General features: G+C 39.8%; 2 protein-coding genes across 6 annotated transcripts; one reads left to right on the top strand and one right to left on the bottom strand.

The window, feature by feature from the left end:
- The first annotated feature begins 495 nt into the window (after positions 1–495).
- On the top strand, positions 496–5525 carry b3gnt9 (UDP-GlcNAc:betaGal beta-1,3-N-acetylglucosaminyltransferase 9). Its single transcript, XM_034535696.1, has 7 exons — positions 496–655; positions 1520–1693; positions 1794–1913; positions 2612–2992; positions 3782–4023; positions 4116–4371; positions 4456–5525. The coding sequence occupies exons 2-7, from the start codon at positions 1598–1600 to the stop codon at positions 4798–4800; spliced, it is 1440 nt and encodes a 479-aa protein (XP_034391587.1). The 5' UTR covers positions 496–655; positions 1520–1597; the 3' UTR covers positions 4801–5525.
- A 5371-nt stretch (positions 5526–10896) lies between these two features.
- c6h16orf70 (chromosome 6 C16orf70 homolog) lies at positions 10897–24948 on the bottom strand. 5 transcript variants are annotated; one of them, XM_034535697.1, is made up of 17 exons: positions 24279–24948; positions 23830–23986; positions 23618–23700; positions 22644–22727; positions 22246–22289; positions 21841–21920; positions 21641–21735; positions 19673–19770; positions 18924–19036; positions 18215–18348; positions 17010–17093; positions 15962–16044; positions 15251–15294; positions 15071–15120; positions 14478–14536; positions 14184–14256; positions 10897–13086 (listed from the first exon to the last, which is right to left on the bottom strand). In XM_034535697.1, exons 2-17 carry the CDS (start codon positions 23891–23893, stop codon positions 12991–12993), a joined length of 1284 nt encoding a protein of 427 aa, XP_034391588.1. In that variant the 5' UTR covers positions 23894–23986; positions 24279–24948; the 3' UTR covers positions 10897–12990. The 5 variants fall into 5 exon arrangements, with proteins under 5 accessions (XP_034391588.1, XP_034391589.1, XP_034391590.1 ...); XM_034535698.1 differs by having other exon boundaries at positions 24446–24948; XM_034535699.1 differs by having other exon boundaries at positions 24730–24948.
- Between the last annotated feature and the right edge of the window lie 1661 nt (positions 24949–26609).

Below are 26609 nucleotides of genomic sequence, written 5' to 3'. Positions count from 1 at the left end.
GTATGGGCGGATTTTGAAACAGTGGGCCCAGACATGCAAAATACCCCACCACCTCTCCTATAGACACACGTACGTTATCGTTCTCTCTCTGTCTCTCTGTTTTGGATGATTTTGTAGTTTTTTGTAATAATTAATAATAATGTAGGTCTCTCTGTGGTAATTGTGAGTCTCTTCCCAGTTGATGTGTATCTCAGGCAATGACCAGTGGGCCCCTGACAATCCCTCGGAATTACAGTTTGTTGTTTGATTGGAGTCACTTTTCTCACCTTTTTTACAGAGACGATAAACCTAAAACAGACAACAAGAAATGCTTAGCTGAGATTAGCTGATTATACACGAAGAAAGTCACTCATTTTATTATTACCAAAAGTTTATAATTGTCTAGACTTTGAATATTCCCTACGGAACTTGAAGGCAACCATGAGCGCAGCCAGCAGCTGACGGGCGTAAAAAGGTAACTTTTCTAACCTCGCCTCGACACACACACACACACACACGCACACGCGCACGCACACGCACACACGCGCGCGCGCGAACAGTCTCATCTTCTCTCAGTGGGTCTTTGTCAGTCTTTGTGTGCAGAGTGGAGCCTGTGTTGCAGTTTCACACATCAGCACAGATGTTTTCAGTTTGACGTCCTCCTCCGACTCGTCTGGTAAGTTTGAATGACTTGCATGAACCAGGGAACATTTCAGAGCAATTGTAGTTACAAAACTTGTAAAAGCACGCGAAATATGTTGTTTTTTGTCAAGAAATGACAGGCGACTTTTTGTGTAGATTGCGCGAGAAGTTTTGCGACGCTGACGTCATGCTTGTGTGAAATGTGTGCTCTAAAATAATTAGCTTCGATTAGACAGTCACGCATATAACAGGGCGTTATTAAGGGATGTCTGCCAGTGGCATGAACGTTTGGACACAGTGTTCTTCGACAGAGTTGGTACCCTTGTTCTCCCTTACATAAGACAGACACTCCCCCTTCTGAGTTATGAATGATGGGAATCAAGACAAATACGTGTTGCTATTCATCAGCAAACAACAACGTCTTGGATTATTTCTATTTTAATTATAGTGTTTGTCCTGGTTACTACTTCGAGGTGATATGAAGCAGGTCATATGTTCAGAAGCTCAGAAAGATGGAGGAGAAAGTAGATGTATATTGCATTCAATTTTCTTTTTTTTTGTCACAGGAACATGAAAAAACAATCTTTCATCGACAAAAGGAGGATCATTTATTGTATGAGACAAGATGTGAGAGGGTTTCACAAATAGCTTCCTGGGCAGTACATCCTCCTTATTAGGACAGACAAACGGGGGAAGAGACAAGTAACAATATGATCTTTGCAACAGGGAGCATTAAAGCAATGGAAATGTGTTGTTGTTGTTGTCCAGGATGCCCCCACCCTTTGGTGCCTGAGGTGAAGGGGAGGATGGAGCCAGACACGATGGACGTGCATCCAGTGAGAGGAGTTTTTACAGACGAACTGTGAAAATCACCACATTTTCTCCTCACATTCTGCAGAGTTGCCTGCTGTCTGCAAAGCGGTTTGAACTGCCCCAGCCCCATTCCACTGCATTCCTGTTCAATACTGAACTGAAGATGGTGACACTAAGGAGAATCCTCCATGTGAAGGCAGATGTGTTGTGCACGATGCTGCTACTCGTGCTATTCTGTCTGCTGCTATATGCCCATCAGGTAAGGATATAACCAATCACAAGAAGGGGTAGTCAAAAAAAATAATTTAAAATCACATGTCCACTTCCCATGTCCAATCAAATCCCAACCATGTTTCCAGGTCGTGCTCTCCTCTGGATGGGACATGCCTGTGTGGAAGCTGGAGATCCATGGCTCTACCAGCTCCAGTAGGACATTGCTTGGCGCTAGCAGAGCCAAAGCAGGCCAGGAGTCTCCAGGGGTATGAGCTGATCTGGTTCAAGTTATGAATGTGTGTGCGTGTTTGCATGTAGGTATCAGAACCAAAGTATCTTCATAATGTAAAATGAGGATAATTCAATTTCAGTTTATTTTATATAGCCCAATATCACAAATTATGAATTCTCCTCAGAGGGCTTTACAATCTGTACACATACAACATCCCTGTCCCAGGACCTCACATCGGATCACGTGCTGATCTTAAGGTGTTCATGATTGTTTAGTCTTGTCCTCATTCATAAGATTTAGGGAGTTCACAGCCCACATAAGGCTGTGATGCTCTTTGTACTCACAGAGTGTGTGTAGAGACATTTCCACAGTGTTTACTGCTGAGCTGAAATCCAGAACCAGTGTCAGAGCACTGTACAGTGTGTGCTGTGTGGATATGCATACTGCATATGAAGAGTGCATCAATATATGTACACACAGTGTGTTTGTATTTATGTGTGTGTGAATGACCATCTGTACTGATCCACAGAGGATGCAACACATTTTATAATTAACCTGGAAGAGATCAACATGAAGCAGCATAAACAGAAAGGATGATGCTAGTTTTCAATGTAATTTTAGATTTTTAGGTTTTATACTTCTTTTGCACATCATACTTGATATGTTCATTAAGATTACAAGTTCAGAAATGTCCTCCATCTTTTGTCTCACATAATTTTTCCTAATTAGCAGATCCCATCTAACCCTTCAGAACCACATCTGCCTCCCTGCAAACCCCAGTCCAAGTCCAAACCTCCTCAGTCCAAGGTCAAACCTCCTCAGTCCAAGGTCAAACGTCAGGTCAAATCTAAGGGGAATTCCAAGTCTCTACGGAAAAATGCAGTCCCGACCGCTAGCAAGCCCCTGCCTACGTTGCCACCATTTGACTTTGATGGCTATCTGAGAGAAAAGGACAACAGAAACTTTAAGCTGCTCATAGACCAGCCAGAGAAATGTCACATTGGAGGAGCGGAGGAGGAGGAAGAAGGAGAAGGAGGAATTAAAGGGACTTCCACTGCTCCCTACATGCTCATTGCAGTGAAATCTATCCCTGCAGATTTTGATAAACGTCAGGTAAAATAATACATTTTGTATGAAGGCCTTTGCCAAACAAATATTTATAACTGGTCAAATTGGCTGTGAATCAGTACAGAAATGAGACTGTATTTTTCACCCAAGCTATTTGGTGTATAAGAAAGCTTGTTGATTTTGTTTTCCAGCACACCTCTTTGCTGTTTGGTTCACTCTCACTGTTCTCAGTGTAGTTCATAACATCAGCCATCAGCTGCCTTCTGTTGAACAGTTCTGATAAACCCACTGTGCTCTACCAGCCCAGCACTGAACTGCAGACGGACCCAGTTAGCAACTAGCTGGTGAACGCAGTGGAGCAATCAGCAGCTAAAGAGCCTGATATTTCCTTCAGGAGTTGGTGGAGACCAAATCTAGAGATACGAGTAGAGTGAATATTGGACTTACATTTGATAAACATGTCTCAGATGAATGGTATTATTGTTCTGTGTCTGCTTGATGAGTACATATGTTATTGCTAACACGCTGCTGAAATGTGCTATGTTGTGATATATGGAGATATTAAATAACTTGTATTGTGAAAAGATCTTGGCCATATAGCCCCGCCTTAGGGGCTATATGGCCACACTAGGTTGTGTGTTAAGTTGCCATTTTAATAGTGACCCCCTGCCAAGAATACCTCCAATCCCTGCAGGGAAAACAGCTACACAAACTAAGTAACAGGCAGGGAGGGTTGTCACAAGTTTAACACATATTTTAACCTAACATTTAATTTATTGAATTCTTTCTGCTCAACCAAATGTTCTCTTCCTCTCTGCACTTAATTATGTTTAGGTGGTACGTCGGACCTGGGGTAAAGAGGGACTCTTTCAAAATGGTGTGTCCATCCGGACTGTTTTCCTGCTGGGGGTGCCCAGGAATCGGACTGCTCTGCCTCTCTGGGATCGGCTCATGACCTACGAGAGTCAAACCTTTGGGGATATCCTGCTTTGGGACTTTGAAGACACCTTCTTCAACCTGACGCTGAAGGAAACACATTTTCTCAAATGGGTTAACAGCAGCTGTCCTCATGTCAAGTCAGTGTTTACAGGCCTAAATTAAGAGTTTATCTGATTCTTAGCCTTATGTGACTAATCTGATGCTTTTCCAATTATCTCTTTTTATACAGATTCATCTTCAAGGGCGATGCTGATGTTTATGTTAATGTAGAGAATATACTAGAGATGCTACAAGGTCAAAAGTCAGACCAGGATCTGTTTGTAGGTGATATTATTATCCATGCTAAACCAATTCGAAGGCGCAATTCCAAATACTTTGTGCCAGAGTTTGTTTATGGAGGAGGTTTGTACCCAAATTACGCTGGAGGAGGAGGGTTTGTCATGTCGGGACATACAGCTCGGAGACTGAGCTCTGCCTGTCAACAGGTACTTCAAAGTTTGACAGTTTTAATATTGTTGTATGTCTGTTTTAAAAATGTTTTGCTTCACATTGTTTTGCTTCAATTCCAGGTGGAGTTGTTCCCCATTGATGATGTCTTTCTAGGAATGTGCCTCCAGCTGATTGGCGTCAAACCATCACGCCATCAGGGCTTTCGGACCTTCGGAATTCCCCGGCCATCTGCAGCACCCCACCTTCAGACGTTTGACCCCTGTTTTTACAGGGAACTCATGGTTGTTCACAGCCTCAGTGTTCCTCAGATCTGGCTTATGTGGAACCTCCTGCACGACCCCAGACTGAGCTGCCACAACAGGACGCGTCAGACATCCTGGCCCTTTAAGTGGAAGGATAAGATGGGAGAAACGGCGGGAGAAGAGAAGGATTATGTTGATAAGCAGGTGTTTATCACACATTAGTGACTCCTTGCAGGGCCCATTGGGATCTGCAAGAGCCCTAGTGAGGACAGAATGGTTAAAAAGCAGAATCTTTGGCCAACTAGAAAGGCTTGCGATGTCTTCAAAAGCACAGTTGAGTCATATGAGACTTTATCCAAGATGGTAGATCGTCTTTGGGGAAATGAATTGGCAAAGGTCTAATGTGCTTCAGATTTTTCAGTAAGGGAAGAGAAGAGAATTTGGGCTTTTGCCACTGAAGCCCATCTGTATGATCACACAATGAACATACAGGCAGCAAGACCTTGATTTACATAGAAGATTGTGAGAAGACTATTGAATGTGTAATCTTCAGAATGTATTGTGTTATAATTGTTTACTCAGAGACACAGTAAGATCCACAAGGAAAACATAACTGACGTGTGGTTAGCTGGTTTAACCCCATCCAAGCGTGAAAGCATCTGTGTTTCTGAGACGTCAGCATTCGCATAATATACCGACTCACATCAGACTGGTGTGGACAGCCAAGACTGGTAGAGAGATTTTGTTGTGTTCTCACGGTGAAGAGATGTTTTTCACTCCATTGAGCCGGATTGAGGTACGAATGAACAGTTAGATTATCTGTTCCCTGGAGAAACAACAAACGAAGCCAAAATGGGAACCAGCTGGGACCATAGCACACGCAAAACCTCGAGTTAATGTTTGTGACAAAGCCTGACATTTGAGGAGTCAGGCCTGTGTACTTTCATGTGAACGCACTTATTAAATGCTACAATAATTTGTTTTGTGTAATTTTTATTTTATTTCTGTCTAATTCTTCTTTAAAACTCTTTACTTCATTTCAAAAGTAAAGTAAAACTGTGAATGACAGAACATTTGCATCGTCGTGCCTCTGATCATCATGAACAACTTATGGATACAAAAAAGGAACTGTTACATTGAGATTATTCCAGCTGTATGTCATCGCTCGCTCCAATTCCTTCATTTTAGGAACTGGGATATCCTTGCAATGGAGCAAGAAATTGAAGAGGCACATAATCGGGAAATGAAAAATAGCCTAAGACATTTTTACCGACATACTATACAATGACTTTCTCATGACTAATTCTGGACATACTTTGGACTAATACTTTGTTTGATGACTATCTTATAACATGTTTGTAGTGAATGTCAACAGAGAGAGGATACAACTGAAATGTGGTAAATACAACATCCATCCATCCATCCATTATCAGCCGCTTATCCGGGGTCGGGTCGCGGTGGCAGCAGGTTCAGCAGGCCGACCCAGGCTTCCCTCTCACCCGCAACACTTTCCAGCTCATTCTGGGGGATCCCGAGGCGTTCCAAGGCCAGCCGGGAGATATAATACCTCCAGCGTGTCCTCGGTCTTCCCCGGGGCCTCCTACCAGTTGGACGTGCCCGGAAAACCTCTAATGGGAGGCGTCCAGGAGGCATCCTGACTAGATGCCCGAACCACCTCAGCTGACTCCTTTCGACACGAAGGAGCAGCGACTCGACTCCAAGCTCCCCCCTGATGTCCGAGCTCCTTACCCTATCTCTAAGGCTGAGCCCGGCCACCCTACGGAGGAAGCTCATTTTGGCCGCTTGTATCCGATACAACAATGACTAAATATTAACTAATAAACTATATCCAACTGGACTCAATTTACCATGCGCCTGGATAGACTCAATATAAGACTTTGGGTCAATCATGATACTCAAACCGTTCAGGCTGAGCCTATAAGGTATTTTTGACTCCACATTTCTGGTTGTGAATAAAGGACTTGATTACTTAAGCCTTGACGCAATATACCCTGACATGTGGGGTTTGGACCTTCTTCTGACCTCTCTCCAAGACTGTGTCTCCTTGTGATATAATCCACATCTTTAAATAAATAATTTTAGTCAATTTTAATTTATATAACTAATCGTATCACTCATGATTACTCATGCTAATAAATAGGCTTATCCTTTTTTATTAATAATTTGGTAAGATCCTGCCACATTTCCATACATGCATATTTTGTGTCCCGAGAGATTGTATACCGAAATTTGAATGCATACTAAAGCCGTGTATTAGTTAATCCTTGTATGTTGTGTATAGATATGTAATCTACTTCAGATTAACACATTTACTTATGTAGACATTCACAAATTGATTGTTAACAGTTTTATTTGCATTTACTCTAATCTTGTTCTGATCATACATTGCTGACTCAATGTGTGTCTTTCCCATAACTCAAACAAACAGTGAAAACATTGGAGTTTATAGATAATAAGTATAGTTACATCCATGATAACCAACATTTATTTTCTTTTCATATAACAGGGAAATTGATTGTTGTACCTGCATGTTTCCTTGGAAACACAGACCACCTGTCTGTTCAAGAGGGGGGAGGGACTTTCTTCCCCTCCATAGCTTGTCTCTAGCTTGTTGAGATTATATATATGTCTTTCTGTGTCATGGCAACAATGTATATCAATGTATATCAATTGCTTGATTCATTCTATGATTAATTGATCAGGTTTTAATAAGTGTTCCACATCAAACAGTTTGGCACTGTTCAGCAGTTGAGATAGTCCAGCTTTCTAATATGGGAGAATTAAATAGACTGTAAGTAACTACAAATTCTGTAAAATAAGGTTAAATGTTTGCTGTTCCCGCCATACACTGCAGTCCCTTCCTCAAGAAAATAAAGCAAGAAGCCGTCAGGGGAAACAGCTCTTCTACACTTCTACTCTGGTCTATGTTGAATGGTGGCCTCCACAACCTGGCCAGGGTTAATTGAATAAATACAACTTATGGATAGTGGACGCTCTGCCGGTTTGAAGGCCCACTGCGAGCCGCTCCGTGTGAGAGGACATTCAGCCGACCTGAGAAGCAAGAACCTGAAGAAGTGTCTTTCTTCTCGTGGTTTCTATCTAATATGCTACAACCATGATAGATAACGGTAAAATCCTGCACACCAGATCTCCCACACACTCTCCCACCTGCGATACACCAGCATGGTGAAGATGTATTCCGACATTTCACTAACCCCTATGTATGTATTATTTTGAGATTCTGTTAAGATATATTATGCCATGATTTTTTTCAGACATTCCCTACGACTTTTTTATAACATACTAAACTATGACTTCATTAAAAAATATTTGTTATGTTTTGTTGGCACATTATTATCTTTTTTCAAAATATGATGAAATTACTTTTAATTACCTTTTACCACTATACTATGGCTATTTCTGGGAATGCTACACTATGATTTTTGTCTTTTGGACATTTAACTTGACATACCAACCTAAGTATTGATTTTTGTGATGTTTCTTTTGCCTCTATAGTATGACTTTTTGCAACTCTTCATGACATAGTATATAATGACATGTGTTGCCATACTATGTTATTAATGACTGAATAAACTATACTATGACTATTTCATGACTTCATATAGACATAATATTGACTAAATTATTTTTGACAAGAATGTTCTTACAACATATACATTTAATATTTTTTGTGGCAATTTGATGCCATTCTAAACTTTTGCTTTTTTGTAAAATACAATACTTTTATTTTAACATTTACACATTATACTTACTTTGGTAGGAAATGTTTACGACATACAGTACTTACCAAGTAACAGTGTCAAGGTTGTGCAAACTAAGAAATAAAAGCCATAGTCTTTTACACATTCACATTTTTATTATATTTTTCATATCCTGTTGCACACACAGAAAATGAACGTTGACGTCAATGAATAGTGGGCATTTGATTTAATAATAGTCCAAATGTCACATTGGAGTTGTTCAGAGATTACACAGCAGTAGCGACTCAACAAGCGTCATCAATATGCAGTCAAACGTATTTTGGTGGAGCAAAGAATTCAGTCAACCTAGTCCTTCGCTTTGCACCGTATTGGTATTGCCATTTTTCAGTGGACATGCTGAATAAATGTACTTATTCTTTATACACAAAGTTATAGTATTCAAAATAGAAAAATGCCACATTCCAAGGAATTTCACAATTGTTAATTAAGTACAACTCTCCCATTTCCAGAAATGGGTTTACAATATACTGATTCCACAAAAAAATATTCTGAGGAGCATACATGTATGTGAGATGGGAAACAGAATATATGATACCAAGAACAGACAATACAAAGCATTAATATGAAAATACCATTACACTATACTGAATCCGTCCTTTACGAATTACAACGATCTGGTTACGACAATCATTAATTCCTGCATTCAATTAAATAAAAAAAACGATGACATTTAAAAAGCCACGCAGACCTTATCTCGCTTAACATTTTTTGAATAACAAGAATGTGATTAATCCACCTGAGTTTGGATGAGACAAACTACCCAGCACCCCATATCTCAGCATCTCAGTAACAATGCACCTCACAGCACGGACCATTGGTAGTGGGCTGACTTGGCCAAAACTGGATTAATGAGTAGAATTGTTTTGCTTGTATTAAGTGAATTATATAATGTATATTGTGCTGGGCTGAGTTTCTCTAAATTCATCGAGCATGATTTACTGCTGCCCCTACTGTTTCTGTTTTTTCACATTATCTGTTTCCTAAGGAGCAAAACCCAAGGTGAAAAAGAAAATCAAATCAACCTGAAAACCTATCCTTGTCGTGGCGAACGCAACCCAGCCAGCCATTCTCTGCAGGTGAAAGGAAAACTAAAATGACAGACGGCCACACACACACACAAACACACTCGCAAACTGTGTGTACAACGAGATTCCTTTGTACAGAGGCGATAGAGATGGAAGTAAAAGACAAGCTTGGTGGGAGATGAGGCACACTATTCGGCAGTTTGTTTCATTGATCTTCTCATATTTACCTGCACATAAACCAGAGCAGTAGTTGGGATCTTTTAGACATTAGTGGACAGCTATTGCTCTGGAACATCTTAAACTGGGAGCTCAAGAAGAACATGAGTTTATTTGTTAGATTCATCTTAAAACATTAGCTATAGCTTGTGGGATCCAAGTATAAGATACCAGACTATAAAACATCCATATCTAATGCTTCCCGAAACCCAATCCCCTCAACTAGGACACAATCTGGCTTCAGCCAACGAAACCCATGTTCTAGTGTAAACAAGTAGAAATCTAGCAACATGCCAAAGCTAAACTCCAAATCAACCAGTTCTCTTCCAGTCAATATGTGAGGAAGTTTTCCCTGCCTGCATAAATAGAGCTTTTTTTATTTTAAGGAGGTTTCTGTGGATTGAAATGTAACACCTTGCAGTCACAGTTCAAGCAGAGCTGTAGCAGGGCTCTCTCCTGGCACCCAACACTTCTGTGTACTTGCAGTCTTTTAGCATTGTACAATAAACGGTTTCAATACTGAGTGATCTGGAGTTCAACATAAAATAAAGACTTCCAGTGCTTGTTAATGAGTCAGTTGTGATTTAAGGGGGAAATATTAAGCCCGAGTCAGTTGTGTCATTGCCAAGCCAATAAGATCATGTAGATAAAATGACACCAGACTAAGAGCACTCAACTATTTACAGCATTTGTACATTATCAGCCCGAAGACTCAGGGCCTGAATGCATTAAAAAAAAAAAAAAATTCTTAGAACAGCCAAACTACCTGGTTTTACACAGCACAGAATGTAATTTCTTCAGCTGCTCTTAAATGAGGTCTTCTCATGGTCATCTGTATGGTAAGAAACCACAGGAACAGTTGTTTGGCTATTTCCTGTGGATGCTGCTGGTTACAAGCTAACTCACACTGTGATGCAATTTGTTTCAACCAATCGATTGAGTCAGTTGTGGTTGTCAAAGAACATATAGATGACCCTCCTAATAGAAACAAAATAAAATGCCACAATGAAGCCAGTTTGAACACGTCGCTCACTTTAAGCTGCTCGATAAACAAAACTAAATATCGTCATGCCAATCTTAAAAATACTGGAATCCCTCTTCAAGCAGCTTTGGCATTGTATGCTCTCAATTCCCCAGCTGCTCTCAACATTTTGGCACGTATATGGGCCCTGACTTCAACCCTGATGCCTGCAGATGTGCCATTAGAAGCAATCATAAATTCAGCAATAGTAAAGAATAAAAAAATGAAATGAAATTTGTATCAATGGACAATAAAAGAGAATGTGTGTATTCAAATTAATACACAGTTTATTCAAATGCGTAGGAGGAAAAAATATTCAAAATTCAGACATTTGGAGGGAAGCAAATGTTATGATGAAGGAATGATGGTTAAACCCATTTTCTAAATGGGTTTAAATGTAATGAATTCACAGAGCAATTTGTTAAATTACAGCTCTCTGACAACAACTGTACAAGAGACTCCTACTATTGTAAATGCGTCTCTGGCTGGAACCAAACCCTGATGAAAGACAGGCTGATTGGTTTCAAAACACACGCACAAGTCAGCTATTCACGGCTTGTGTAATTACTGTCAGCAGTTACAGAGACCAGGTGCTGAATGTAGAGGCGTTACCGCGGCAATGACTGCAATGTGCAGGTGTGACATAAAAGACACAAGAAAAGGGAGACAGCCAACAAACGACTCTCTCCATGGGACAGGTGTAGAGAAAAGAGACTACAGTGATAATGTCCGCTGATCGAATGAAATCATCCTGAATCGTCTTTGGCTGAAGCATTTGGCAATTCAACAATAAATGCAGACATTGCTGAGGGATGAGTTTTGATGCATCAATCAGATGTAGAGGAGAAAGGGAGATGAGTGCATACAACATGCACCATGGGAGGACCTGTCTTCTGACTAAGCTTGAGCTCTCTGAGGATAGGGCGCAATGAACCAATCAAGTAAAAAAGGTGTATATTAGTGCAAATGCAAAAAGAGAACACAATGAAAATGGTTGTGGTGTGAATGAATGAAGCTGGGCAGAGAAAAATAAAACAAGTCTTTGCCCCTCACAACATACAGGATCAAATAAACAAAACAGGTTGCCAGTTTGTGCTTATAAGAAGTTTCCTCTCATTCAAAAGCATCTGCCAAGTTCATGCAACTCCTTGTGTCATGCCTGCATGTCTCCATGTTTGTTTTGCACTTTATAGCGCTAAGAAAAAAGATAAACCAGCTTTCTTGTATTATAAATAAATGTTGATCTGATAGTGAAGGGTCTAATTATCTGCCTGTGTGTTTGAATTAAGGTAAAGAGACAGTCACGTCAACATCTAGAGTTGCAAATAACAACAGCTGTGGTGGGTTAATAGTGTTTACGACTGTGTACTGAAGAAAGTCGGAAGACTTGTGAGTAAGACGGTTTAAGAGGGAGACGATATGATGACAACACTTGGACTGTTCTGACTGGAGAGGCTTCACATCTGGTCAACCGGCCATTGTGGATGTGTTCTGTGCCACAAACCCAGAGGGTGACATGTTTCTGGTTAACAAGTCTTCTGCAGCTTCCAACGTGTTTGGCTCTGTTGACTCTTGGTTGGGCTGGACGGGTTTCGTGCTTGCAGTTTAAACATGTCCGTGTTTTGATTGAGCCAGTTTGGCCTGGTTCTTAAGTTGTGGCAGGAAGACAGGCGGTACTGGTTGAGCTGGCAGTGTGGTTGTTTGATGTTTATTCAGTGTGTCAAGCGAGAGTTTGTTTCAAGACTTTGGCCACAGCAGTTTACATAGAGATTTGTTGCAGATGATAATTAAATGCTGATCCTCTCACCACAATGTGATGGAGGTTATTGTCCAATACAGGCTGCCATTACATCTTACTGGTGGAAGCATGCTGCCCAAACTATTCTTCTGTGGTCCTGGGCAAACGGAGTCACTGGATGGAAACAGGAAATAGCTGAGCTCTACTTGAGCATAGATTTTCTTCAGCATGTCAGTTTGCAGCACCAGCGTGATATTCCCACACAACCGAGACATCATTTTGAGAAGCATCAGCGGTCCAGCACTGCAACCGTGTCACTGGATCCTGGTTCCTGGGAAAGTCTGGGTTGGGTTCACTATGCCGACCGGGTGTGTCTGATTGGGAGAGTAAGTCTTAGGACCCACCAGGAAAAGTTGATAAGTATCAGGTGTGACTGGTGAAATTCTGGATTCTGGTCGTGGGTCTGTTCAATGAGTAGCATCTGAGCTTGGTATGAATTACGTTGTTTTGGTCTGCTTGGTTATGAATCTGGCTCTGGGTTAGAGGTTCAGTCAGCAGAGATACTAGACTCAGGACAGGCCAGAATGGGATGTGGTTCTGGTTACTTGTTCAGTGGGAACTACTGCTGGACTCAGGTCGAGCTTGACTTGTGGTCCGATGAGCACCATACAGGGTCACTGATGCTATGTGGTTATTCTGCATCACCTGAGGAAGAGGGATGGAGAGCGTATGTGTTACAATGGAATGGATTACATACAAAAGGTATGGAGTTGAAATATTCAGGAAAAACTACAGAGTTCAAACACAACATCCATTACCAAGGCTTTGTTTCAAAAATACAGTTTCAAGCAAACTGAGGCAAAGTTCTATTTACAATTTATTTAATGAGACTTTGGTTTAGGTCATATCTTTAAGTGTACTCCTCTATTAATATGGCATACCAGTATTATTTATGGAGTAACAAATGCCATCTAATTGACCTTCTGCACGATGACCTTGAAAATCGCCTCAGATAAAACTATATATAAATTAAGATTGCAGGCAAAATACAAAGATCACATTCTGGTCTACTTCTGACCTGTGAGTTTGCACTTTTGTTATAATATCGTTGCTAAAAATGCCAAATGTCAGTTTCAGAATTTCTATGCATTTCATAGTACATTTTTGACATGCTTGCAATTTAAAAAATAAACACTTCCATAACTGTAAGTGAGCGGCTATATTACATTGCATTACATGTCATTTAGCTGACACTTTTATCCAAAGCGACTTACAATAAGTGCATTAAACACACAGGGCTATACAGACAACAGTTTGTTTATGTGGCAATCTCGAAAATGTTCATTATAATAAATGTGTTGATAGTCACCATCTATCGCCAAATGAGGTGATACAATGGTGATTGAGCCTACGGCCCACTTATAAATCATTACATTGTTCAAATGTTTGCAGGATAATTAACTGGGTGTCTGTGGCAACGTTCCTGGCAGGCGACAAGCTGCACACCTTCAACTTCTCAGCAAGGTAACAAACTACTTTCACTTTCGCAGACTGCTCGTGGACTCATGCCATGTGCAGCATAACATTGGATGACGGTTGCTCACGAGTGACGGAAAAATTATTGCCTGACTTTGTATACTTGTAATAGTAGTAATAGTTAGTTTGTAGTATTAAACCACATTTGCTGTTACCTCTTTAGTAAATAGGGTGATGCCAAATCAATCAGGAATGAAATCTTAAATATTGCCACATTAACTATGGTTTCACACACATTGTACTGCCACAGTGATACGTGTTCTGACCTCAAAGATCATCCTCTGCAGTCCAAAGCAGAAGGTAGAGCCAAAGGGGTTGGTGTTATTGGCTGATGAGGATCTATCAAACACAAACATCTGATCTGAGAGCAGCCACTCATTTGGATAATGTCCAAACAAAGTTTGCTATGAAAATGTTGCAGCTTGAATGTTATAATTGTAAACCAACAACAAAAATAAGTCAACTAATTATCTTAAAATGTATATGGACACATTTACAATAACATTATATATAAATATAATATGTTTTGTCTCTGTAGTTGCAGGAGCATGTTTTTGTACCTGTGGAGCACGACAGGTTTCTCCATCGGGTGACCGAGCAGTTCCTGAATCTGATCCCACTGACAGAGGAGCAAGAAAGTTAACGGACAATTCAAGAGACAACTTCAGTGGCAGTAGATTAAAAAGTCTTGTTCATCTACTGCCCTCACAAGGTCCCAGGACCTGACCACAAAAGGGTTATTAAGGGAACAACAACCAGACTGTGGTTGTAAAAAGCTTCCAGGTGAAAGAACTGCTGTTTCCGATGGCACAATATATATTTCGATAGACGACGTTGTAGTGAAGGACACATTTATTGTTTGTTTTTAGTGGATGAAAGTGATATCACAAGACTTTCATTAAATGACTTCCTCTGCAGTAACATCAGAAGATGTCATAAAATCCAGCTTTGATGGACATGAAACCAATGGTTTACTCCAATACGGAGAGCAGGTTTTAGAGATGCCAGAGAAAGACAAACAGTGGTAGAGTCCAAATTAGAAAGCTGAACTCACTGATAAAGACACCAGGCCAAGACACCATGTCAGACGTTACAGCCCTGCCATAGCATCACCTTGTGAACTTACAACAAATAAATGCTGTGTAGAACTGACCTTGCTGTAGGTTGTTAACATGCAGTCCTCTGTCTGAGAATCGGCTCCTTCTGGAGGGCAGAGACACAAACACAGAGTAACTGGCGTTACATGAGAGGATTATTACAAATAAACATAACATTCCCACTGAGACACACATGGTTCATTCTTTGAGAGATGTATGCCTGATAAGTGTCTCACCTTTCTTAATGACAAGTGGAATCTTAAAGTCACATCGATGATATCTGTGATGACAGAAAAAACGTAAACAAAAGCACAGAAAATTAAACAAAGTGCAGAGATGCTACAGTACAACTAGAGATATAAAGGGATAACTTAATATCAGTTCTGGATGCAGATAATTACACATAGATGGTGCAGTATTAGGGTTGCAACGGTTCAGTTAATTTCCATCACGTGTACAGATAATTTGACATCATACCAATAAACAGGAATTCAGTAAGCTATACATTACAGTGCATTCTCCAATGTTGTCATGTGCAGCCTTACTGCACTATCTGAGCCTCTCTCTCTCTCTCATATATATATATATATATATATATATATATATATATACACACACATATGCATATACATATACACACACACACTGTATTTCAATTAACCAGCAGATAGCCGAAAGCAGAGCACACAGTATATACCTTTTTTGGATCTATTTTGCTCGCACCTTCTGCCCATCTTTGCTCGCTAGCTGTTAACATGTAGGATGTAGCTTGATTGAGGAGTTTTAATTATTATATTTTCATTCATTCTTTATTATAAAACCTTTATTTAAAAAAAATGTTGTTCACTTTAAACCCTAAGTGTGCACACAGCACCTTTACCCTCTCACCACATGGCACATTTCACATTGACACACAGAAACAAGTAACTAGACAGAAAGATATTTACATATTGAAGTTGTAATGGCCGGGGTAGTTGGTATGGAGGACAAACTTCTTAACCAGGTGAGTTGCAGAGTCAAACAGGATATCCTGAACAAATAAGAAACCACAAACTTTTGCTGTTTGTCAAGACCAGCTTATTACAGTCCTATTTACTGCAAACAGCGGGGCGAGTAGACACATCCCAAAAGCCATTCATTATTACCAGCCATTATTAGAGAAGATGCTTCAGCTTCTCGTTCAGAGGATCTGAAGACCAACTGACAGTCTGTTTCAGTGCAGAATGACTGAAACAGACTTCACCCTGACCAGAAGGAGAATGTAATGCAGTTCAATAGTCCTGTAATAAATACTTCAATGCACTTCAGCTGAAGTGCACTTACTGATGTATATATAATGCAATTCAATTCAGTTTTGTATTATCCATCAACTAAAAATGTGACATTAAAAAGGGATAATTTAGGATTCTATGAAGTGGCGTTTTTCCTACAGTAGATGGCGGTCGGCATGCCCTCAGTTTGGAGAAACAGGCAGAGGTACCTGTACGGAAACGGCGGTAGACCGTAAGATTTGTAGGAGGTAAAACTACTGTTTTTGTTAAAGGAGCATAGATGGATATAAGGGCTTTAGTGTCGCGTCAGATAGGGCTGTCTGACTGCAAGGGGAGAAAATATTATAAATATGGCATTCAATGATATAGATTTTTTTTTAGGTGGTTAAAGTACAGCCCACAGCAGTACTTTGCTTCGCTCCCTTGCTGGTACTCTTGTCTGCTTCTCCAAACTAGTGGCGTGCCGACCATCATCTTCTGTAGGTAGTAATACACCAACTATGGAGAAGTACCTCATACAACCCACCTCTAATAGCTGGGTCTTGGCTCCTCGCCATCATCACAGTAACATACTAAGCTTCACCACAGACTTCTTTTCTGTCATTTCTTCCCCAAATGAAATGTCTTAAAGAAAATCATTGTATGACTACAACTAGATTAAAAACACCATAACTGAAGAATACAAAATTATGCAAACAAACAAGCCGAGGCCGAGCTTACGCACCACTCCGAGGGTGAAGTAGTTGAAGAAGTAGTCGTTACATTTAGAAGGAACCTGCTTGTGGGGTGACGGAGAGTGGATCTTCATCTAAAATAAACAACAGCATATGAAGATGTACAGGATCAATATAATATATGTCTTCACTATTAATGCAGATACCAAGAAACATTTGAATTTAGTTATTTTTGGCAATAACTGAAACATGACTGGCTTTTTTTATCTGTGAAATTCTTACAGAAAGCTCGCTGTTTGTTGCTGTGCAGGTAGTGTACAGTGGCTTTATCAGTTATTTAGCTTGTTGCTACTGAAAAGGGTAGGTGAGATTAAACAAAAAAAGTACATTTATTTTCATAAAACCAGATCAATAAGCTGAAGACACCCGAGTTGGGTGATAATGCTAATTTGGTGTGTCGCAGTTGACTACTTTCAGATCACACAGTTAGTTAATCAACTCTCAATATAAGTAGTATGTATAAAAGTAGTATATATAATTTCTAATCACCAGGGACATTTTGGCTTTCTTTCATTCTTAATGTTTCAATAGTTCTGAGTGTGTTGATGCATATGGCATATTTTGGCAAGGGTATCTTTTTGTTTTTATTAATTAAAATCAGCTATAATATGTCTTTAATAACCTGTGAAGTTAAAATTCCAACACTCAGACTTAAGGACACAAAGGCCCCTATTGAAACCCAATAAAACCAAAATGTTTGGTCTAACTGCCATCACAGCAGCAAATCCTGCATTCTTTTATATACATCGTTCAATCTAGAGCCTCGGTTTGAACAATTTAGTTGTTACTATTTTCCAGCAGATTGAGCCTTTTATAATGTTGTGGGGCAAATACATTTTATTTTCTTGGTCTCCACTGGCAACATCAGTGCTGGTGCTTATCGTTGACATATGTCAACTCCTGTGACGTGTGTAAACTTGGCATTAAATGGGTTAAAATTCTGAAAACGAATGGTAATTTTGTAGTTATGATCAGGACGGATTGTGTTAATAATATTAATATACCATTGTATGGAAGTTTTTGACACATACAATGTTTTCCTCTCAGGACATCAGAGTAGCTCTTTAAAAGGGATGCACACAAGTTAAGTTATTAATAGATTTCCTCTTTGAGATTATTTTCAGGGCATAGTGATGATAACACAAGTAATTCCAACAACAACACATAAAAACACGATAAGAAACAGTTTTTCTACCTTGTCCTCAGACTTGTAGAAGACTTTATGTGGCGAGCCCAAAGCACCCAGTACATCTTGACAGGAATCTCCAAAGTAGATGCTCCTTTCGAGGGACCTCACTTTAGCATCAGCCATCACACCTGGACCGCAGCCTGCACTCACATTACAATAGAACAGAACAGGAAATGATTTCATCTCCGGATAAATGACAAAAAAAACATAAACATATCAAGTACCTCATACAACCCACCTCTAATAGCTGGGTCTTGGGCTCCTCGCCATCATCAGCAGTAACATACTAAGCTTCACCACGGACTTCTTTTCTGTAATTTCTTCCCTAAAAGTACCTCACCTTGAACAAGCTCAATGCCCAACATTGCAGCTGTTATTCTATAAAGTAAATCAAACATCTATGGTCCGTCTGCATATCAGTGACATTGATCGTCTCCTGAGAGTGGACTGTTGGACACAATTGTTTTTTATGTTTACCATAGAGCTAGATAAATACACAGCCTACTAAGGTACGCGCAGCTAAATATGTGTTTAGGGTTACATTATTTTACAAACATTAAATAGTAATCCAATTAGTCTGCAGTGGAGGCACATGTATTGTGATCAATATGGCTTATATTTGAACAAAAAAATATGAGGATAGGTGAGGAAAACACTTGGACACACGATGATCATAATCATAAATCTGGTCCTCGGACACAGAGATATTTGTTACCTGCAGTGAGAAGGTGGAGTTTGAGCCCCAGAGGCCCTGCACCATCTCTCAGGACATCAACACTCTCTGCAAAGATGTTACCAAGGAAACAAGCCAACGGCATCACGGGAGCCCTGAGGACCAACAGTTCAGTTTGTCACACGTTCAATTTGGGAAACTCCACAGAATCATGCCACTTGCTGTTGTTTGGTGTATATATATATGTATATATATATATATATATATATATATATATATATATATATATATATATATATATAAATAAACTTCTCTGGAAGCTCATCATTTAAAATACTTCAGACTCCCACGGATGAGTAGCGCGTCTGCGCAAGAATGAGATTGTTTATGTGGCCTTTTTTTTTAAATAGTGAGGTTTCAGCAAAGACGCTATGTTTGTTCACAGTGTGGCATGCGAGTAAAACAAAGTTCCCTTCACTAATTTTAGCTAACAGGGGAGGGGGTGAGTAATGGATATACTAATGCAGAATTTGTGGTTTGAAGTATTCCTTTAATCAGTGATAAGCTACTTCTTTCACAAGAGGTTGCTTCAATGCTGCCAAAAATGTTTTTGGTAAACAGATTTCAGTGAGTTGGTTTGCTGCGAGTAGTTTGATGCAGATTTAGATGGAGCTTAAACGTCCTCATTGGTGTCTATTTTTAGAATAAATAAACTCTGTATACTCTCTGTTATAGGTATGTCTTCCATAAGAGACGCCTAGTCTGTGTATATGCATGTGTGTGTGCATTACCTTGTTTCTTGCAGGTTGTTGCCAGTGTAGATGTGCATCCTCTTGACCATGGCCCCATGTGGAATCTGCAGGGAGGCCAAACCCATGGCAAAGTTAGGCTGCCAAGGCAAAACAACTGGGAGTAGTATGGGACTGGTACTGTGTTTGTGTGTGCACATTAACAACAACTTGCAGAAAAACATTTTCCTTGGTAGAGAGATGCGATCATTCAGTCATAACACTATGACTGACATAAAGAAATACCCATGTTCAAAAGGTAAAAGCGCATTACTGATTGGTCACACTTATTCCAATCGGGTGGCCATTTTTAATCTGAGAAGGGTTCAGTATCCAATTAAAATGGAAGGAATCCAAATTTAATTTCTGTGCTGATTATTTGTGTATTTCCAAGTTGTATCATCACCACTAAGCACAAGAGATGTCAAATGGCTGCATATTAATCATTCTGGTATTGAATTCAAGCAAACCATTGCAGGCTTTAAGAAATGTGTTTGTTTTTTTAAAGCTATCCGTAGTATTTTAAGATTTATTTACTGAAGAAAGTTTCAAGATTATTAGCTTTAACATTTTCAGCATTAATTAAGTTTAATGGGAAATAGGAACAAATTATTCTTTCAAAAATGCAACATAAAGTAACCACGTTTCAAAAGGGGGTCGGATTATGCTCTGAGCGTAATGCAACATGAATCCTTTTGTGACTGATCTTGGTAAGTAAGTAAATACAGTACATACATAATTACATTATAGTAATTAATAGATATATACACAATACAGTACATAGGGATTATTTCAGTTTTCTTTTTGGTTTTAGGAATGTTCTGTAGAGAAAACTGAAATAATCCCTTTTTCATTCTCTATGTACTGTATTGTATCTATCTATTAATTAATGTAATGTATTTATGTATGTACTGTATTTACCTTTTCAGAACAAGACACATCTGGCCATACTGGCAGAACTCTCCTCAAAATATGATGAGTTTGGTGTTATGTACCCAACAATGAGCCTGCTGGCTGCCATTGCCCTGACAGTCCCGGTCAGCAGTGTAAACTTCTCCACCGTGATAGGGTAAAACATACTTTTCACAATGGGATTTGCTGCTTTAAGCTATCACTATGTTAAGCTATCAGCTATCACTTTTAAAGCCTAACAGTTCATGTATTTGCAGATCAAGACAAACATCCACAACAGGCTGCAAGAAGACCATCTTGCAGCCTGTTGTGGATCTCAATAAATGGGCCAGACATGATCTCAACGGAGCAGACGGCAGAGCAGCTGGTTCATGACAGCATCACCCAAGACATCCACAGCTGTCCCATACAAACAGTGAAACATCTGTCTATGTAAACAAACCTCAATCCAAAATCAAATCCACAAAGGCTAAAACACTATGTATAATGCAGCTCGCAGATTTGGTGTTACAAAATGACAAGTCATATTGTCTTGAGAATCTGAATTTTAAGCTCTGTTGTCGCGAATAATCATGAACTCATGAAGCTTGAGCTAACCCACGTCTTTAAACGTCCTACATCAGTCAGATTAGCACTGTTTACATAACAGTGCAATGAGTCTGACATCTCAATAGACGAACATTGGAATTCTTACTTGGTGCATTTTGAGATTCGTCTTAGTTACTTTATATTTTTCAGAATCTGCCATCCTGGGGTGTGATGAGGATCACGTTTCTAAGCATTTCGGAAAACTGACGTGCTTAAGATAACCAGGCAGACAATCACATTCTCAACAAGGATATAGTTTCTTCATTCACTCCCATGTTATTAATCATCACAGCATCAGGCTGACAGCAATTAAAGCACATGCTCAGTGTGAACATAAAGCATGACCTCACATTTAATTTTCCATATGAAGGGTAATCACTCCAACCACAAGGCTGCCTCGATTCCCCTGGGATGTGAGGAAACGGCCTCTCAGCTCTTCTACAACTGGATGACGAGCAAATTGATTCTCACCTCATATTTTGGAGCTTCATTCCATGAATCCAGCTGGAAGGAGAAAGACAGGCCTCGAAAGTTGAGATGGAACAACTGCTCTGCAGCGTTGTAAACTGGACACAGACAAACGAAGAGGAAAGGATTTCATAAAAGAGATGAATGAGATCAAAGTGTAGGGTCATTTGTGAGACATCGTTAATGTGCTTATGCTTAAGTACCTCCAGGGTGCGTAGCTCCAAATGACTGGTCTATTTGCTCTATTGTGGGAGCAATTGCCTGAGAGTTGAAATGGACTCCACTGAAACACACACACACACACACACACATTACATCTATCTATATGAAAGATAATCAAACACACAGAGTTTAAGAAACACATTAACGCAGGTGGACTCAATTACTGCGACACCTTTCAATAAGTAGCTGTATATGTGAGAGAAGCCCTGACTTGTAGTTAAAAACTTTCTCTGTGGCAACATAAAATGGACACTGTAAACATGCAAAGACCAATATATAGATCCGTGCCTGTAGAAAGGCTGTATAAAAAGATGGTTTTATACTTGCTGCATCGGTTGTCATTCAACAAGTTTCTAATTATTCTGATTATTATCATATCTACTCACCAGTATTTCAACTTGACTTTGCTCAGGTCATACACTTCAATCACCTGTCCCTCAGAAAGATGAAAAAGGTCAGGGCACAATGGGTACAGTACAATTAGTCAATTAAACGGCAATAACAAGGTTAGAGAAGTATAGTGTATTTGTCAGATGCTGCTTATAAATAACTGTGGCGAAATACCACAGTCCTCTCTTCTTAATATCTGGAGTGTAACTCAAAGTTAAATCACGGTTAACGTTGCCCAGCCTTCTATCCCCCCCCCCCCCCCCCCCCCCCAGGTAAACACTGTTACCTCCGTCAGCACTGTTGCCATTACTGTTAGCACCATGGAGGGAATCACACATATGCTCTGCATTTGAAATTCCGCACCTTTAAGTCTCTTAAAATCCACAATGTTCACCTTGAGTCTCTGATTTGTGGCATCAAACAGCAGTTTGATCCCATCCTGAGTCAAGTTCAGTATGAGGTCATGGTTGAGTGGTGTCTGGAGGGGAGATAAACAAACTAGTTAACTAATTAATGAACATAGAGGTCCTCATGAACAGAGATGCAGATGACAAACAATTAAAATCAGCATTTGTTCTACTTAACTCAAGAGAACCAAGGCACACACCAAGATTTAAAACAAGAACAATTGAAAAAAATTTATGCGTTTCATATTTCAATTCAATTCAGTTTATTTTGTATAGCCCAAAATCATCGCAATTTACAAATTTGCCTCAGAGGGCTATACAATCTGTACACATACACATACGACATCCCATGGTGTCATACATGTTAACATGAAATGCTTCCAGTTGTTCTTGAATAAATATTGAATCTAAAATTCATGGTGCTGTCATAACAACCTACCTAACTAACTTTAGTTATTGCTACTGAAACTGGGAAATCATTTCCTATATTATAGCTTGACAAGATAATACATTTTTGAGGCAGATGCTTGCTTTTGTTTTTTTTAATGAAAAATGCGATAATGATATATCAGCCCAAATCAATTGTTTTCATACAAAGACACATTACAAACTTTTTTTGAGATCCTTTGATGTATTTTTTAAGAATTGTAACCAAGATAAGAGCATGACACTAATATCTTAAACATAAACCTGTCAGTACTCTCTGGTGGAAACACTATGTATTGACAACACATGCCTAAATGCACAGCACTACAATATTTGACCAAATACAGAAATTGTACTAAATATATTGTAAAAATCCAAATATTTGGGGTTTTACTTGAATTGCTATTGCCACACAGGAAAGCCTCAAGCAACCTTGTACTGCCATCCAGAATGGTGTTCTTAAACGAGCTGATTTACATAGTTGTGTGACTGACAGAAAGAACACATAAGAAAGACAGACAGCTGGCCATCTCACCTGTTCACTGTATAGCACCTGGACATTTTTGATGATGCGGCAGTGTTTCTGCAGAATAGAGATGGCCTGGGCCAATGGCATCCCTGAAAACACAGACAAACAAAAGTAAATTAAAAAGCTTTAGTCAGCAACAGTTAGCAATAATATGAAGATGCCAGGAAAATCATTTAAAAAATGGCTTGCTCCGTCTTTACAGAACTTGTACAACTCACCTAAGGCAAATTCCCATTGCTCATTTCCTAGTGATCTCTCAGGCACCACCTCCAGGTCCAGCATTGGCAAGTAGTGGAGGGCAGCTCACCTCAAGACACAACGGGACCCTCTGTGGAACCCTTTCTCTCCCCTGTCTGTCCCCGGTCACAGCACAGTCTGAATAGTTTCAGATGGCTATTTCAATTCATAACTCTACTAGTTAGCATCAAACAGCTCCTCAAACTATGGGTTGCGGTAAAAGGAGGCCAGTTTATCACATGTCATGTGAAAATAAAAAAGCATGTAAAAACAATATAAACAATGACATTCACAGAGCCACCTTAGACTGAACACGTTTTAAACAACAGTTTAACAAGTTACCCAGCAAAGTCGGACAGCTTGCACACAAACAAATGATGCAACGTGCGAGCCAACCTAAACCTACAAGGACAGCTGTCAGTTAACCTACCACCTGGTCCTGTGGTTTCAGATCGATACGGGGAAAACAAAAAACAGTGAAGTATCTCGATTCGTCGTCAGGAATAAACAAACGGACCACACGTGTCCTTGTTGGGTCACAGTGCTGTTCTGGGTCTCCAGACTGACCAACGGGGCAACGGACACAGCGATACACACCTACACGAAATAGAGGCACGAGAGATAACGTCTCAAAGCCCGATGACTCTCACGGGTCGCTCCAGTCATCTGTCACTACGGGTGAACGTGAGTTGACGAGCTAGCTGCCCGGCGCGCAATGGTAAGAAAGCATAAATATACATATAAATGACGTAGGTGCAGAAAATAAGTCTACATTCAAGACAAAGAAAATGAATACTGCGGTTCAGGCAGGCACGACATAAACAAAGAAAGCACGCAGAGCCGTCGGCTGTTTTTCTTCTTTCCTCTCCACTCAGACTCACGCGTTGGCGCTAGCTCTCGTGCCGCTTGTGCGCAAACTCCTCGCAGTGAAACTCGTCACTCATAAGCTCGTCTGCCGGTAAATGTCCACCGTGTCCTTCGCTCGGGTTTAATTTGTCTCCAATGTCAGGCGCAGATAAGAGCAACACAGTGTCCAAACAACAGCAACTTCAGGCATCAACAACAGCAAGCAGGATCAGCTGATAATTCAACTTCCGGTGTTCGACGCACGTTCCTGTTTGGCGTCATGACGTCACAGTCAGCTATAGATAGCGTCTGAAAATGTGCTCAATTTATGAAATATCTGAAACTAATGAAAAGCAAGAGAGAACAACAAATGTGTTATTGTTTTATTGTAATACGATTTGAACTACAGAGCTATGCTTTTATTATTTTTTAATATTCCGTCATTTTTTTGTATGTGAGATTTAAATAAAGTGTAGGAGGGGGTAAAAAAGCAACATCAAAACAGAAACAAAATAAGGTATATATAAGGTATAAATAAGGTATATATAAGGTATATATCTTGCTTCTTTGAGGTCCACACGTTGTATTGGCTTAGTTGTTTTCTTTCTCCAAATAGCCTGCAATTAATGTAAAAATTATGGAGCCCAAGAATCTCCAGGAGGGTTGAAAAAAAGATGTGACTTACTTTCCATCTACGATGGCTGCAGCTTGGAAAAAAAGCATATTGACAATTTTGATGAATTTACAATCAGACCACAGGCAATAATTAACCATCTAGGGTGTACTAGATTCTAGCTCACCCCCTGTCGCCAGGAGACCACTGGGAGGAGAGCAGGTGGTCGCTCTCAAGATGGACCTTCAGCTATTTGAGTTCACGTGCCACTTTGAGGTTAGTGACATAAAAGAAAGTTCCATTCAACAGACACATGGACGGGCTCAGAAAAATAGGCACTGATTTAAACTCAGCGTATATGCCTATAAAGTGGAAGACATCTTGGACATGTGACAGTAAAGGCACAGGTGTAGACAATAAAATGAATGGTGAATGAATTCCATTCAACTGTCTGACATTAAGAGTCCTGGCATTTCCTCCTGTGACGAGTCAGAATGTACCCTGCATACTGGCAAGCAGCGGTGGAAGAACTACACAGGCCTTTCACTTTACTTAAAATAGCAATACCACAGTGTAAAAGTTCTGCAAAATGTTACTTAAATACAAAAATGTTAGCATCAATATAACACGTCCCGTGTTTTGTGATTCCAAGTACCAAAAGTACTCATACTGCAGAATGGAGTATTTTAAAACAACATATATTATTGTACTATAAATGTTTTCAGCGCTTTAGTGCTGGAGCTGGTAGGGCTCATCTAAATGTTGGCCTATATTCATGTTTGTAATATACATTACTTTGCTGGGTAGCTTGTGAATCTTCCCCTGGAGACAAATTATGTCTCACTGATATATTGATATGATGTATTTAATGTATTAAAAAAAAGTGATAATATCTGCAAAGTTACTACATAGTTCAGTAAAAAGTACACTATTCACCTCCTAAAGTGCAGCAGAGGTTTAAAGTGTCCGGAATCAGAATATAATGCCTAAAGTAGTGCCTCAAATGTGTACTGAAGTACATACAGTACTTAAGTAAATGTACTTAATTATTTAACGCCACTGCGCAAAGGTGTTGCCACTTATTCTCGCTGATCAGACTGCTCTCGTTGAAGGAGGAGAGAGCTATGCTAGGGATATTGTAATATCACTAATCTCCACATTGTAATCAAAGTGTAATTTGTTCACTCAAACAGGGGAAAAAAACTAATTGCCAAGAGAGTCAATCAAGCACAGTCACCACATAGTCCTGAGAAAAGTCTGGCAAAGGAAAAACAGTGAAGTTCCTGTTTCAGTAAAAAGATC

This window comes from Cyclopterus lumpus, chromosome 6 (genome assembly GCF_009769545.1).
Source record: "Cyclopterus lumpus isolate fCycLum1 chromosome 6, fCycLum1.pri, whole genome shotgun sequence".
NCBI lineage: Eukaryota > Metazoa > Chordata > Actinopteri > Perciformes > Cyclopteridae > Cyclopterus > Cyclopterus lumpus.
This window is presented reverse-complemented; position numbering and strand designations above follow the sequence as displayed.